Source organism: Phlebotomus argentipes, unplaced genomic scaffold, assembly GCF_947086385.1.
Source record: "Phlebotomus argentipes unplaced genomic scaffold, Phlebotomus argentipes genome assembly scaffold_18, whole genome shotgun sequence".
Lineage (NCBI taxonomy): Eukaryota > Metazoa > Arthropoda > Insecta > Diptera > Psychodidae > Phlebotomus > Phlebotomus argentipes.
This window is the reverse complement of record NW_026776177.1, coordinates 6,823,297-6,839,548: the sequence shown is the minus strand read 5'-3', so window position 1 is coordinate 6,839,548 and position 16,252 is coordinate 6,823,297. Positions and strand designations below refer to the sequence as shown.

The 16,252-nt window shown below is 40.0% G+C and overlaps 1 protein-coding gene across 1 annotated transcript; it reads left to right on the top strand.

Moving 5' to 3' along the window:
• The first annotated feature begins 1,957 nt into the window (after nt 1-1,957).
• On the top strand, nt 1,958-14,622 carry LOC132261123 (homeodomain-interacting protein kinase 2). Its single transcript, XM_059759692.1, has 9 exons — nt 1,958-3,346; nt 4,883-5,106; nt 5,931-6,251; nt 6,845-6,945; nt 8,100-8,309; nt 8,375-8,815; nt 9,648-9,799; nt 9,868-11,636; nt 12,612-14,622. The coding sequence occupies exons 1-9, from the start codon at nt 2,926-2,928 to the stop codon at nt 12,747-12,749; spliced, it is 3,777 nt and encodes a 1,258-aa protein (XP_059615675.1). The 5' UTR covers nt 1,958-2,925; the 3' UTR covers nt 12,750-14,622.
• Nucleotides 14,623-16,252: the final 1,630 nt, after the last annotated feature.

The window sequence follows — 16,252 nt, the reverse complement described above, 5'->3', positions numbered from 1 at the left end:
CCATAGAGAAATATAAAGATCAACTTTTTTATAATGCAAACAAAACACTTCAAAATTTAAAGAATAATCTGGCAATTTCTGTTCAACAGATCATTCAAGCATGGGCAGAAATGGTTCGTAATGGCAAAAATTACGAATTGATTAGGGATTTTTCAAATCGACATCCGGAAACCTTCAAAAACATCTTTCCGGATCTCATAGACAAATCTTATTCAAATTTTTTAGACAACGTGGAACGTATTTTAGATTTTACTCGAAGTCTACCTTCTATAACGCTAAATATTATTTCTTTTTCATCTCTGTTTGAGCAGATGAAAAGAAATGATCACTTAGACAGCTATCAGTTGCTGATGCTCGCTTATAAAGTCAAAACATGTATGGAAATGTCTAATTATAATAATGTTAATGAAAAGTATAGAAATATACTCACGACTCTCAAGAATGATCTACCTTTTACTGTGCGAAATCTAATCTGGGGTGGAAAAATGTGTTGGATAAAAAATAAGGACTGGGATCAGTATCTGTATGCTGAAGGCAAATATTTCCTATGGGATCCCCGCAGACGTCGAATATTCACCTGGACAACTGGCAATCCAGTTAGATTTGGGACTTGGGATTTTGAGCCTATAAAACATGCGAGGTTGTTTAATATAAAAAGTACTTTTTATAATGATTACTTATATACTGGGCACGAATTATATAATTTTAACTCGAGAAATCATAGAGCATTCACGTGGATACCAGGGAATGTAGGTTATAATTTAGAATGGGAACTTCAGCCTACAGATAATGGTGCAAGTTTTAGACTAAAAAACTCATACTATCCCGGATATTTATATGTTCCCTGGAGAAATTGTAGCTCAGCTGCAGTTTCGGAGTTTTTGGGAGCGAATAGATTTGAAATGGGGAAGGATTGTACCCCAGAAAGGAATACAGTGCTTGTCCACAAAAAAAATGCAACAGGAGCAACCAAATGGAAAATAGAATGTTAATGAACTGTTTTTACCATATTGAGTTACAAATTATTTAATTTTTCCATTACCATGAATTCAGACGATATTAATAAAATACAGCAAGAAGTTATTGTTAAAATTTTAATAATCAAATAAAAGGAGGATGTGCAGGAGAAGAAATCATTATCTGAAAGCAAGGAATCGGTGTTTGACCGAAAACAACAAGAGCGTAAAGATACATTTTCTTGCCAACGACAAAGAGGGTTATTCTTATAAAGCACGTCTGTTGAGACTCTGACTGACGATGTTTTGATTATGACACTGCATTTTCACCTCATGAATTCATCTCTAAATTGTTGTACTGTGATTACCTCTCTGATGGATAATGTATACTCTATTGAATGACCGACGTCTTCTATGAGGGATTCCTGAGATTTGCAAAAAGTTGGCCAACTTCCTGCCGACATCATCAGTTTCCTAGGATTGTTGTGACTGCTGTGTGTCCTCACGGATAAATACAGTTTTCTTATGTTAATAAATATACATCTCAACTAGTCTCTGTCTATTATTCTCTACCCTTAAATGTATAAATATGTTATTAAAGCTCCTTCCGCTCCTCTATAGAGCTTGAATTCAGTCCTCAAATCGTAACTTATTCGCGCGGCGACGATTTCTTCTATTCTTCGGAGTGAAAACAGAATCGATTGAACAGAATACAGAATAGTTAAGAACAATATTAATGAACAGCTATTTCATGTTTGAAAAAATTCGCATGATGTCTGTATTCTCAAGAAGTGGCGAATAAATGATGATTTACGCGAAAATACGCGTGAAAATGAGAGGAAATAATTTCAGAGAATCGGATAATATTGCGATTTCTAATGGGGTTCGCCATGCCGGGTGGACGGTGGCCATCTGGCGGAAAAGTGGTCGAATCACAGCCAATTCACCGAAGCCGAACAGCCGAGACGACGACGAAGAATGGCGAACGTGGCAGAAACACAAAGAAAATGGCGAGAGTTGCGTGGAAGGTTGAAATTCTCGATAAAATAGTCCACAATCGCTAGCAAAGGCGTCCGTAGTTGGTAAAAAAGTGAATAATGGTGTACAATAAGCATTTAGTGAGTGGATAGTGATACTGTGGTGGTGTAGAATTAGCGTGGAGTTGAGGTATTTCCCAAAATTTCCACCACGCAACAACATTTTCGCTGCGTTACAACATACGTCGAAAAAAGTACCATTGAGAAAAAAAGGACAAGGAGAAATGTAGAATGAGTGGAAATGGAAGAGATGTGACGTTTCAGTAATTTTCACAGTAACTTCTGCTGGCTAGACGAACAGAGAGAGAGCGCATAAAGGAGGCACAATAGGAGTTTATACGTACCTATAGTGAATTTCAATATTTAAAAATAGTTTATATTTCTGCCCTCATTTTACATAGTGTGTTTTCTACATAATGCTTGCACATAAGCTTTATTTATTCGCTCCGTGAAAACAGACGTAGAGAATGAATTGCTTCTTTTCGAGACGAGAGAAGAAGCATCTAATCTAATTTGTGTGTTAATTTTTTTCCAACTTAAAAAAAAAGTTACACCCAAGAAATCTGACCATATTTCGCTGAGGTTGGCAGAGAAATTGGATAAAGCGCTGAGTGAAAATGTGGCGAGAGGCTCTCGTGTGCTGCAATGGGACAGAAAAGCCCAGAAAACTATCTGCAGTGAAGTGTTTAGTGCATTTTCCGTCTCCAGTGCTTCCCTGGTAGAGAAGTGCAGGACGAGCCTTTTTCAGTTTCTCCTCCAAACTCTCCCACACACGAGAAGACAGACTTCGTTTCCCCCCTTCATTGATGTTCGACGTGAAAGTGCGCGCGGGGTTTTGTGTGCGGCAGGGCAAGAAAGTGTGCTATGAGAATTCTCTTGAGGACTCTTAGGCGGAAAACCGAGGATCTCAACTCGTCAACGCGCCAACACAAATGAAAACGTCGCATTTCCCTGCCAACTACGACTTCTCCGGTCGCCCTCTGATTCAGGGTGGAACAGCAGCACTTCAGGCGAGCGTTCGCGACAAGGGTCAGCAGTACGGCAGCAGCGGGGGCGGCGACTACCCATCATCGTCATCTGGCCTTCAGCTCCACGCCACGTACCAGCAGTATGACAACGACTGCTCCATAATCTCCACCAGCGGAGCCATCGCCAGCCTCTATCCCTCGTCGGCGTCCACCAGCTCGTACGGCCTGGATGGCGCGGCCAAGTATGAAATAGTGCCCTCGGCCGCCCTCACCAGCTCAGCCAGCGCCGCCGCGCACGACGCCGCGGGAGAGTACCACGTGATCAAGAGCACGGCCAGCAAGTATCAGCAGCAGAGCAAGGCGGCCAAGAGGAAGCGCGAGACAGGTGAGCCCGCGCCGCCCACGCGCCCCGCCGCAGGCATTCTTGGCGTGACTCATGCGGATTCGCGCGAAGAGAGGCGGAAAACCCCATTAGGTCACGTAGACAAGCGCAGAGGGTTCCCTCTGCAGACTTCTGTATCAGTCCTAAACCTTCGCTCCGATCGCTTGAGATAAAATTCGACGCTGGGAGAGCCAGAGTTATTCACACAGTGGGAAGAAAATGTGTCTCTGAACAGTTTTACGGGTTTTTAAGGGCTGAAATCACCCTTGTGCAGGTCAGATTTGAGTCTCTCTCTTTGCGATGGGCTCAAAAATAGTCTCAAATTTGCACAATTTACTTGATTTTCAATTGCAAAACGCCAGACAATGTGATAAACTTCAAATTAACTATTAATTTCATGGGGTTTTATTAACCGAAAACTTTTATTCATGTTGAAATACAGAAAGTGTGGGAAAAATTTGAAAATAACTAATTGACGTCTCTGAATATTTCATTTTACGACGAAAATATCATCAGAAACCAATAAAATCTAATTTCTGTCGCATTCGTAAATGTAAATTTCACATGAAAATCGGACACTTTTGAAAGAATCCTCTTTGAATAGTAAAATTTAATTATTTTGGCAGACAAAAAGCCGTTGTTTGATAATTCCAAACAAATCGTTTTCTCATTTTTGTGTCTGAGTATTTTTAAAATGTTGATTTTTTCTGTTGAATAAGAAAATGTTAAAGACTTCTTCAGTCCAATTTTGGACACTTCTTCATTGTTACATAAAAGACCGCGAAATGTTGCATTAATTGCTTATTGTTGCCATTTTTGACCTATAAAATCAAGAGATTTTTTGTGAGATTCTTATTGTGGTGAAAAATAGGTTTGAAAATCACCGGGAAATCCATGAATTCCGTTAAATTCAAGTGCGATTGTTCGGCAAGAAATCGCAAAAATACCTTCACTGGCGAAGGCAAGTAGATTGGGCCAATTTTTTCCACTGATTGTATACAATTTTATCAGTTGTTTCGACTGGCAAAAAGAGCGAAAGAGTCTAAATGAAAAATTCCCGTGAGTAAAGGCTTTTCCAATACAGTGATGTTGGTTGAAATGTTACCAACACATGAAATGGGGCTATTTTTCTGAATATTTATCGACCGCGCGCGATGCTTTTGCCTCTCAATTTGAGCCCCACACAAACATTGTTGTGTTATTTGCTATTTTTCCCCAACGCGCTCAACACAAATGTGTGAGTTGGTGTTTTTAGAAAGTTTAGAAAATGCTCTCTTTATATGTGTACAATCGCTAATATGGCTTCGCGTTGCAATCTGAGGTTTTTTTTGTGAAATGAATGGTGTGTACTTTTGAAAAGTCTATTTCATGTATTCCCCATGAGTATTGTTTACACTTTTTTGCGTCGAAACGCGAAAAGTGATGAAAACTCTGACGGCTTCTGTCCCCGCATTTTGATGTATCGCTTTGGGCGTGGAATTCTTGGGGGTGGAGGAAGGCGAGGAATGTGTTTCTAAGGTCCTTTCGTCTGCTTTGCAGCCGAGTGCGATTGTGGATGCGTTGATTCAACAGTTGTGAGCAGCACATCGGGGCCGGTGAGCGCCGCCCCGTCCAACGGCTCGAAGACGGCGCATACAAAGGTCGCGAATTCCGGGGGCCACGCGGCGACGCAGGCCCCCAACAAACGGTCCAGCAGCGGAGCGGACGGAGACTATCAATTGGTCCAGCACGAGGTTCTTTACTCACTGTCAGCACAATATGAGGTGAATTTCCTTCCATTTGGCGACTTTGCACTGAAATCTATGTGAAAATTGAGTCGATTTCGTCATACAAGTTGATTTAAAGACCAGTTGATGGCATTTAAAGTCTCAATATTAAGCAGGAAAAGACTAAAATCTAATATTGAAACAAATCTGGAGATTTTTTTGCTGAAAGTAAGACTAAATCAAGTCTTTTTAAGAAGAATTCAAAGAAAGTACATTGAAATGTAATTTGAGGGAATAATTTAACTTGTTTTCTTGCTTAAAATTAACATTTTTTATGGTTAAGAAGTGTTAAAAAATTTTCATTCCTTGATTTCAGTCTAAATTCTTTGGTTAACACTGAATTTAAGGCTTAATTAAGGTTAATTTAGTGGTAAAACAATTATTTTTTGTATTTTGAAATAAGATTGCTAAAATTCATAATTTTTGTATGCGACAAAATTTTGAAATAATGAGAAAATGCCTTGTTTTTAGTAAATAATTTTGAAATAGTTATTAAATTTGACAAAGAAATTTGATTGAATTCTATAAAGAAATTGCTCTGTTTGAAGCATTATTTCAATGTTTTCCTAGAATTACGAAAAATGTTGAATTTGAGAAGTAAATTAGATGTAAAATTAATTCGAAATGCCTAAAAAGACTTGAAATAATGGCAAAGAAGGCGAGAAATACAAAACACATAAATTTTGGAGACTCAAAAACTTAAAAGGAAACTAAAATATGACGAAAAAGACTCAAAATCAGCGGGTTTCACAGTGATTTCGAGACTATTTAGGAAACGCATTTCCTGTGTTGTGAGCCTAATTGATGCGTGTGCGTTTCAGGTGCTGGAGTTCCTGGGCCGCGGCACTTTCGGCCAAGTGGTGAAGTGCTGGAAGAAGGGCACGAGCGAGATCGTGGCCATCAAGATCCTGAAGAATCACCCTTCGTACGCCAGACAGGGGCAAATTGAGGTGTCCATCTTGTCGCGCCTGAGCCAAGAGAACGCCGATGAGTTCAACTTCGTGCGGGCTTTCGAGTGCTTCCAGCACAAGAATCACACTTGCTTGGTGTTCGAAATGCTGGAGCAGAATTTGTATGATTTCCTGAAGCATAACAAATTCTCACCGCTGCCGCTGAAGTACATTAGGCCGATTCTGCAGCAGGTAAAGTGTATGACGAGAGAGAGAGAGAGAGGAAAAAAGCATAATAATTTAAAGAGAAAACCTTTTCATACAGTTGTGAGTCACTGAAATCGGTTTTGCCTGTAATTCAAGAAGAGTGTGTGTATTTGTCCGTGTTGTTCAGTGCTTTTCTCTCTCTTCTGTCTCGGCTCTCTCGTCAATTCCATTTTTGCGCGAGAGAAAGGCGATTTTGTCTCAGAAGAATTGATCAGAAAGAGGAATTCCTTTATCAAATAAGTGGAAGAGAGATTGTTATATAATGGCAGATTTTTCTATAACACAAATATGTTTGTCAGAGAATTCATTTGCACACACACTTTTCGCTATAGGAAAAAGATGAAGTAATTCTTGTGGCCGAATTTTGCGGCGTAAAAGCCAAAAATATTCCATGCTATTTTGAACTTAGGTGTGTGAGAGAAAGAGAAAAAGTTATGCTACTTATATACAAATTTTTCTCTCTGTGCCTCGAAAGTTTTCCCCCCAATAATTCCATTTGTTGTTTTTTTTTCTCTCTCTCTTAGAAGTTGATTTTATATTCAACAGCCAAACTAAATTTAGTCTGTTTTCGGCCTTAGGTTTTGACTGCTCTGTTGAAATTGAAGCAACTGGGTCTGATTCATGCTGACTTGAAGCCTGAGAACATAATGTTGGTGGACCCCGTGCGTCAGCCCTACAGGTAAAATGATTTCCTTTATTCCCATCACAATATATATATTGATTTCTTTTTATAATTTACGTCCACATCCGAAAGGGGTTTTATTGTTTGGGGTCTATATAAAAATAACACACACAATACTGTATATGAGCGCTGCAAGGATTCACGTGGCAACAGTAAAAGAATGGAGGAACGCGCGTGTGTTTGTGCGTTTTTTTTTTCTCTCCTGTGCCACTTTCACATGAGGACGAATATCATTCATAATACATAACTCAACTTACTCACGAAACAACGCTCGTGGCAATTTGTACGCGTTGTACATGAATCTTTACTACTCATTACTATTTGTAGTCACTCTATATCAAGCTTGGATTTCACGTCAGAATTCTTCCTTTGTGATCCACTCATAAAAATCAATGCCGAGAAATTGAGAAACCGAGTAAATTTTGATAAGATTCTCCAAAATTCCATCTTTATGGCATGGATTAGATTCAAGTTTTGTGTATTCTTTTCACAATTACATGCTTTTGAGTGAGAGAATGAAGAGGAAAAGTGTTTTTTCTCAATGTTTTGTGTGTATTTAAATAGAAGACGTTGATTTTTTAGGTCAAATATGACACAATCGACGTTAAAGGGGGAAAAAATACTGTGAGAAAAGAGACTAAAATCAAGTAATTTTGAGAGAAACCTAAAATTATGCCATAATATTGAAGCAGTGTCCAAGACTTTGAGATTTTTGTGATGATTCTCAGACTATTTATTGATTTTATGGGGTATTTTCTCACTGAGAAATGCTTTATTCCTGTTCTTGTAATAATAAAAGTGAGATTCTGCAGCTAAAGTTGCTGGAAAACTTTGAAAATATCACGTCATTTTCTCTATTTAGCAGAAATTATGTCATAGAATTTATTATTATTTCTTGAGAAACACTTAATAGGAAATCTTCTGTATTAAGGAATGCATAAACAGTCTTTAGAGCGCCTTTCCAGAAGACAAAGGGTTACTCAGAAAGTGTTATTGAAGCTAATAATTCCTGAAATGAGGTTTAATTTGATTTGAAGCAATGAAAATTGTGTTCTTCGTCACATTTTTCTTAGTAAACTAGTCCGAATGTATTGATGAATTTGCACTTGCTGTATTGGACTAATCTGAATCGCAATGTGTGTCTGTTTCAGGGTGAAAGTAATCGATTTCGGTAGCGCATCTCACGTGAGCAAGACTGTGTGCAACACGTACTTGCAATCACGCTACTACCGGGCGCCGGAAATTATTCTCGGATTGCCATTCTGCGAGGCGATTGACATGTGGTCGCTTGGCTGTGTCGTGGCGGAACTGTTTCTCGGCTGGCCTCTGTATCCAGGTTCATCGGAATATGATCAAATTAGGTGAGACTCGTGTGTGTGTGTGCGGAAATTGGGCGAACGGCGCGCTTAATGGCTGTGGATTGCAGGTACATATCACAGACGCAGGGTCTGCCGACGGAACACATGCTCAACAGCGCCAGCAAGACGGCCAAGTTCTTCTACCGCGACGTGGACTCGACATATCCCTTCTGGCGGCTGAAGACGCCGGAGGAGCACGAGGCGGAGACGAACACGCGCAGCAAGGAGGCGCGGAAGTACATCTTCAACTGCCTGGACGACATTGGACAAGTGAACGTGCCCACGGACCTCGAGGGCGGGCAGCTGCTGGCGGAGAAGACGGATAGGCGTGAGTTTATAGACCTGCTGAAGAGAATGCTGACAATCGATCAAGAACGACGAATTACACCAGCCGAAGCACTAAATCACGCTTTCACGACTCTGACACATCTTGTGGATTATGCTCATTGCAACAATGTGAAGGCATCGGTTCAGATGATGGAAGTGTGTCGTCGAAGTGATTTCCATACGTAAGTTTTTTCTTTCAAACACAAGTAAAAACATGTATTTTGTATGTTAAAATGTGGTAGAATCCATGAATTTTTGCCGCACTATTGTTGAAACATATTCTAGAAAATTGTAGATTAACATTTCCTCATTCAAAAACGTCTTTACTCTTAAAATCCCCCTAAAAATTGGCGTTACTATGAATATTTTTTATTGAGTAAAAGTACATAAAATACTGGTTTGACCAAAGTGTCCATTTGCGTCATCTGGTGGTCATTTTCCGGTCTCACGATGTTCTAGAGCGTTTAAGGCGATGAAGTCACCTTTCCAAATTCGTACCACTTTTAACAATCGGACAAGAACATTAGAAGATATGGACAGTTAAATGGTGGAAAGTAAAAGAAGAATGTCCCAAATTTACACTTTGTAAGAAGATTATTTGCTCACTTGTTCTTATTCACGTCTAAAATGAAAATAATCTATCATTTCTTACTCCTATTTTTGGCCATTTTTGTAGCCCAATTAATGTTTTTAATCACTCTTGCGATTTACGTTGAGAATTTTGCTAACAATGTGAAAACAGGATCTTTGTTAAGGCGCTAAAGATGTTAAAAAGACGCCAAATAAAGACTTAAAATAAATATTTATTTTCATTGAACTGTGAATTGTGGATTTAATGACAAAGATTTCATGGAAAAAGCCAGAAACTGAACTGAAATTACACAGATTTAACTGATTTTCCCTATTTGATATGCCAAAAATATCACTTTTGAACAAGAACAGTTTCTTATGTGTGCGTTTGATACAATCTTATCGCCTTGACTGATTGTCTTTTTGGGTTGTTTGTCTTTTCAGAGTTCAACCAGCACAGACTCTGGTGACGAATTTTGTGCCCAACACCACCGAAAATATGACATTCACGATAAACAATCAATTAACGAGTCAGGTGCAGCGTCTGGTGCGTGAACGTCCCACCACGTATGACAATCTCTATCAGATTTACGGCGGTGAGTGTCGCAATTGGGCTGGGGAGTCGGGAGATAGCGGGAGATTGATGGTCTGTGTTGCATTGCAGGTCGCACTGTCGGTCGTCAGTACTCCAGCGGGCGAACTGATGCGTTCCAGCATCAGCTGGTCTCGAGCATTCTCTGTCCGCCGGGCTATCAGGCCATGCCCAGTCCAACGAAGCACGTCGTTGTCGGCGGCGCTGCGATGCAGCCTCCGCTGCAGATAACATCGCAGCAGTACGTGAATGTGCCGGTGCCGGTGTCGATGGTGGAGCCGTCTTCCGGCCAGCGCATGCTGCTGACGAACGCCGTGCAGACGAACAGCGTCGCGTGGCCGCAGAGCGGGCGACAAGTGGCGCTGGTGCCGTCGTGGCCGCAGCAAGGCGCGCCGCACTCGCTGATCGTCGACTCGACGCCCTTCCTCAACGTCGAGGAGATCTACCCGAAGCACCATCTCAACCTGCAGCGGCACGAGCCGAAGAAGGAGTCGCCGGTGCACCATCTGGTCGTGCCGCGGCACGACAAGAAGGAGACGAACCAGCTGTCGCCGGTGAAGAAGCGCGTGAAGGAGAGCACGCCGCCACACCAGCAGCGCTACAACCGCACGCACATCTCGCCGCAATATCACCACAATTCGCACCACTTCTACAGCTCCGGCAGCAATAGCGGCGGCATGCAGCAGCAGCTCGTGCCGCTGCAGCAGCAGCAAGTCATGGCGTCGGCGTCGTCCGGGGCGCACCATCAGGAGGCGGCGAACAGCGGCGGACATCATCACTACAGCAACAACCACCACGGCCACCATCATGGCCATGGTGGCGGCGGCCAGGCGCAGTCCGGCAACGCGGCGTACGCCGTGGTGAACAACGCCGTGGCGAAGCAGCAGACCATCACGATTCACGACACGCCGTCGCCCACAGCCGTGATCACAATCTCGGACAGCGAGGACGAGAGTCCGGAGGTGCAGCGCGCGCCGTGCAAGAACACCAACCGCAGCCACAACTCGTCCTCGTCGTCGTGTCGCTCCAATCACTCCAACAACGTGACGACGAACCAGAATGTGGGCACGATGACGAACTCTTCCTCCTCGTCGTCCATGTCGTCGTCCAACAGGAGTCGCAAGAATGTGATCTCGTGCGTGACGGTGGGCGACAGTGACAACGAGGAGCGCGTGCGGAGTCCGAAGGTGATCCAGCAGGCGCCGGCCCAGCAGACCAACAAGGCGCCACCGCCGGCGGCGGTGAGTCACCAGCACGGGCACGCGCAGTCTGGACAGCAGCAACAACAGGTGGCGAATCCGCACGGCGGCGAGCAGCGGCACAGCAACAAGGTGTCGCAGTCCATCAAGTACGAGCCGCACGCCGTGCAGTCGCAGAAGAAGAGGCTGCTGGCGATGGCGCAGAATGAGTGTTTCCTCTCGTCCTCCGCCTCGTCGGCGGCCAACCAGCTGCACGTGCCGAAGCAGGAGCCGGCGGAGTTCACCTACGACTACACGCAGGTGGACAAGCGCGCCTCGTGGGCACCGCCGGCGCACCACAATCACCACAAGAGGGACGCGGCGCCATTCATGGCCTCGCAGCATCCGCCGCCCATGGCGCACACGAAGAACTCCTCCGCCGCCGCGGCTGCGGTGGCCGCCTCGTGGGCGGCGCCCGTCTACCGGCAGCAGCACCAGTCGTCCAACACGCCGCTGGGCAGCTCGCCCGGCGGACTGCTGCAGCAGGACATCTACGCGCAGGGCGACATCTACAGGCGGCCCACGGTGTTCGTCTCGCAGGCGCCCTATCAGACCTACAACCGCGTCGTGCCCCCGCCGGCGCACAACGGATCCAGCCGACAGGTCAGTCATTGACGCTTCATTGCAAGCTTCTCTCTGCTCTCTGAACGCTGAAAAATCCAGTCAAATTTGGGCGATTTTCCTTCTCACGATTTTCAAGTTTTTCTTATCTTAATTGCATCAGTCCTGAGACTCGATTTTAACAATTTTTCCCTAAAATTGTGTCTAAAAAGAAAATTAGACGCAACTTGTTTCGATTACTTCAGCCCAAATTAAAGGCAAATTGGATAACGCATTAAGATTTGTTATGGCTGATCTCTGCTTATGCCAAAATCGTTAATAATTTCGATTATAGCGCGGTGATCAATTCAGTAAATTGAAAGAGATTTTGTTTAGAAAACTTGGCTAATCATTGATTTGTTTACAGGAAATTTTCAGACTGTTAAAGTGCTTTCTTAGTCTAGTCTTTCCAATACACTTTGGGCACGAACTGAGACCAATTTGAGCTTAATTTTGCAGTCGACTCTCAAGCGAATTGCTGTCTTAATGTTCGCCATTCATTGAGACAGTCTTATGAGTCTTAATGAGCATTGATTTCATGTTGGTTTTATACGTTTACAACGTTTATACGTTTCGGGTGAAAAACCCCAAATACAGAGAGAAAGTTCTTTTCCAGAGAATTTTGTTGTTTTACAACCTCTGTGAAGATAATCAGAGCGCTCTTTACAAAATTAGCCGCAAAACCGTTTTATTCGTTAATGAATTTTCGTCGTTTTACAGAAGATTCGATGAAAGCATAAAATGCATGAATTTGAAAGGTGCTCAAGAAGAAGTTTCTAGTGAGGAATTCGCAGTTTGTGTTCTGTTTACAAACCTTATCAAACTGATTGGTGTGAAGAACTTGAAATTCTCATTAGTAATCTTCTCGATAAAGACGTCAAAGGGTTGTTTATCAACTGCTTTTTGATCACAACGCAACATTCGAACGTGGGAAATGACTTGGAATGGGCTGTAATTCGATGTCGCTTTCGATTGCAGGTTCTGCCTTCGCATCCTTTGCCAGCTCACATTCAATTCCCCACGCAATACAGTCAATTTGGGCCGCTCAGTCCGGCGCAGGTGTCCAACAAGCACGGCCACTATCAGCCGGCCAATCTGTGGTTCGGCGGCGAATAGGAAACAGTCGTTCTTGTGTTCGCACAAGCGATCTTCTGTCATTGCTGAGAAAGGAGAAGAGAGAATAGGTGGAAAGACGTCAACTATGATTATTAATTTTTGTATAAAAATCACTGAAAATACTTTAATTATTGAATTAGGAGGAATGTTTATTATTTAATTGTCAATTTTTTTTCCTGAGAAATAACGATCTTGCACTTCGACGATTGTTTATATGGTTTTTACTTTTCTTACATTGATATAAAGGATGTAATTTCTGGAGTGCAGAGTATTTCAATGTTTATTTTACTGATTGAATTAACGAAAATGGCATATTTTTGGTGTATTTTAATTATATGAGAGCTAAAGTTTCTTCCTAGAATTCTAGTAGAATTTACATGTGTTGTGTAAAGTAACATAAATAATGGGACACGATAAAGTGTGTGACTTTTTTTTTTAAGAATGAAAAATTGTTATTTTGAGAAGAAGATGATGAAGAAATTGGTTCACCAAAATTTACTCACAGTCTTTTAAGTAGAATTAACGTGCAATTTGTAAACTGTCACACTACAGGAACCAATTCTAGATAAAAGAGAAGAAAAGTACTTTGTAGATGAGAAAATATTATATTAAAAAAAATGTGATTGTGGATTTTTCGCTAGAAATTACTGCATGAAAAATTGGACAAAGTGAAAATTAGACTTGAAATTTAAACAAAAAAAAGAGAGATTTTAACCAAAATTATCCATTTGTTTGACAAGAAATGAAGAAAAAATGCTTGATATAATTGTGAGGCACATAATTATTGCCAATAATACATTATAAATATACAGGCCTAAAGGTGTAAACATATTAAAAGAAAATCAATCAAATATTAAGGAGGACAGACAAATCTAATATGAATGCTGTAAATAGTCTAGAGATGAAACTTAAGTGTAGCGATTTTTGTGTACATAAAGGAAGACTTAGATAGATGAGGAAAGGAAGGGGGAAATTGAATGAAAATCAAAAGCGATTTGTATACTTCTCAAATAATAATTGTAATATTGCAGGATTGATTAGCTTGTTTATCATTTTGTATGTTTTCCTTAAAAGTATAATTATTAGTTTGTTATTTTAACATTCTGCACATACAAATTTTTACTATTATTATTTATCGCTTGGTATTGATTTATATATCATATTATAATTGACATTCTGGATGGAGAATTTAATTTGTAAGGAGAAAAACAAAAAACACGTCATTATCTTAATCAAATAACTCTTTTCCAAATATTTAAATGAAATTATTTATATATAGTAATTGTGTATTTTCTATTCTTAACATTGATTGAGCGTAATATAGAGGATATTTTTATTACACGAACAAAGTATATAAAAAGAAATAAATGCCTTATTAATTGAATAGACAAAAGAAGAGAAGGGACAATGATAAATGATATGTAATGAGCGTTCTTACAATTTACTAGTAATTGATAATAAAAGTATAACTAAAAAATACAGTGAAGTAATTGTGTTAATAGTGAAAGAAAAAGAGGAAAATATATTAATCTATGTGGGTGTTTTTAATTTTTGCGATGAAGTCATTCATATTTAGTGTAACGATGGTTTATTTTCAATTATTTGTTTTGCTCTAGATATGATTATAGTGATAGTTTTTCACGATTTTATTCACTTGACGCTTCACTATTTTTTTTTAAATGATTTGTGACATTTTTCCACACAATTATACATAAATCACTTTTTCCGAATTTCTATCGTTCTTTATTTTGATTTTAGTAGAAAAGATAGAGAATATAATTAAGAATGATATTTAGAAATACCTTTGACAGCATATTAAAACACATTACAATAAATCATTGATAAAAAAAACAACCTTTCATAACACCAAGAAGATTGAAGATGTGAGAGAAGAATATTGTAAATAACAAACAAAACATAAAACTGCCACAATTTCATAGTTATTATTAGGGATCGATGAAGTAACAAGTTTAAAGAACAACATAATGGATAGAAAAGTTGACAAAATAACTACTAATCTACTTTATAACATGTGTTATGGATAAATAGCGAGCACATTATAGGATGATGACCATTAATATGTGTGTGTAATTTATGAATTTTTCATTGAAAGTGAGCTAAGATGAATCAACTCGCACAGAAAGTCGTTTTTTTACACTTTGTCACTTTCTGTCACAAGAGTTTTCGACATATTTCACTCTGTTCTTCGCTTAGACATTAGAATTTCCTTTAAAAACAAAACATTTATGGTGTTTTCTTTTTCTATTGAGAATTGCATGCTTGAAATGTGTAAAAAATGGAGTTGATTTAATGCTACAAAATGTACTACAAAAACTATTATTACCATATTGTGGATGTATAATGGATATATATAGACATATATGATTACAAAAGGAAACAGACTACAAATATATGTATAAGATATTTTTGCATACTTTTATATTTATATATATAACTTCATATAAAGAATATTTGGTGAGTGTGTTGTGTAGAGAAAAAAAGGGAGGAAATCACAGTTTGTAATTAACAAGTGGACAAAGTGCAGTGCAAGAAAATGCTGTGCTTTGTTGTTCAATAGAATGAGAAGAAGAGCAACAATGAATTCTTTCTTAGAAGATGTGTGACTAATTTTTCAAAGAAAACCGCTGTTATTGACGAGAGAATCGAATTGTATTCCTCTCGTTTGGCATAACATTAGGCAAGTCGAATGAAAGAGAGGAATCATTGTGCGAGAAGATGAAGATCTGCTGATGAAATGTGTTAACCAACACTAATATCCTTAGGTCTAGTGACACATTTATAGTGACTTTCAATCAATTGGCAGAAAATATTCCCTCAAAGACCACATTTTGCATTGATTTTTCCAACACATTCAGACGCGTTCGCGTGTATTTTAGTGGTTTGAAGACACAAAGCTTGTGAACGTGACATTTTACTGTATATTTTCAAAAACGTAGAAGGGTGAAAATATATTGAATGTAACCAAAAGTAACACATAATAAATCTAAGAAAGGCTCAGGTGATGGCAAAAGAGAACAGGCTGAATTGGCTGACTTTTGATTGCTACAATATTCATGGTGAATTCGTCAGTTTTCCTCATATTTCAACATCTTGATTGAGAGAGTAAAATTTCTGCAGACAATTTTAGTTCTTTCAGAGATAATTCAACACTGCAATTCAACATTATTTTATTTGCCAGACTAAAATCAACGATATTCCATCAAAAATGCTGTTAATTCTGTTTTTATCGACCTGAAAATCAGAGATTTTCAAAGTCTTAAGCGCTTTAGCGTCTCAAGACAGCCAATCTAGATTGCTCACTTGAGCCTAGAAGAGCCTGGGATTCGGGAATAGCACTGAAAGCCTGATAGAATTTTACTACCGAATCTTCTGGCGCGTGTTTTGTCGGGGCGAACAATTTCACTGGTGGCGCAGAAGGAGAATCAAATTTTGAATATGTATTACCTACCCTAACATTGTGATTAATAGTTGTTGTAGAAAAA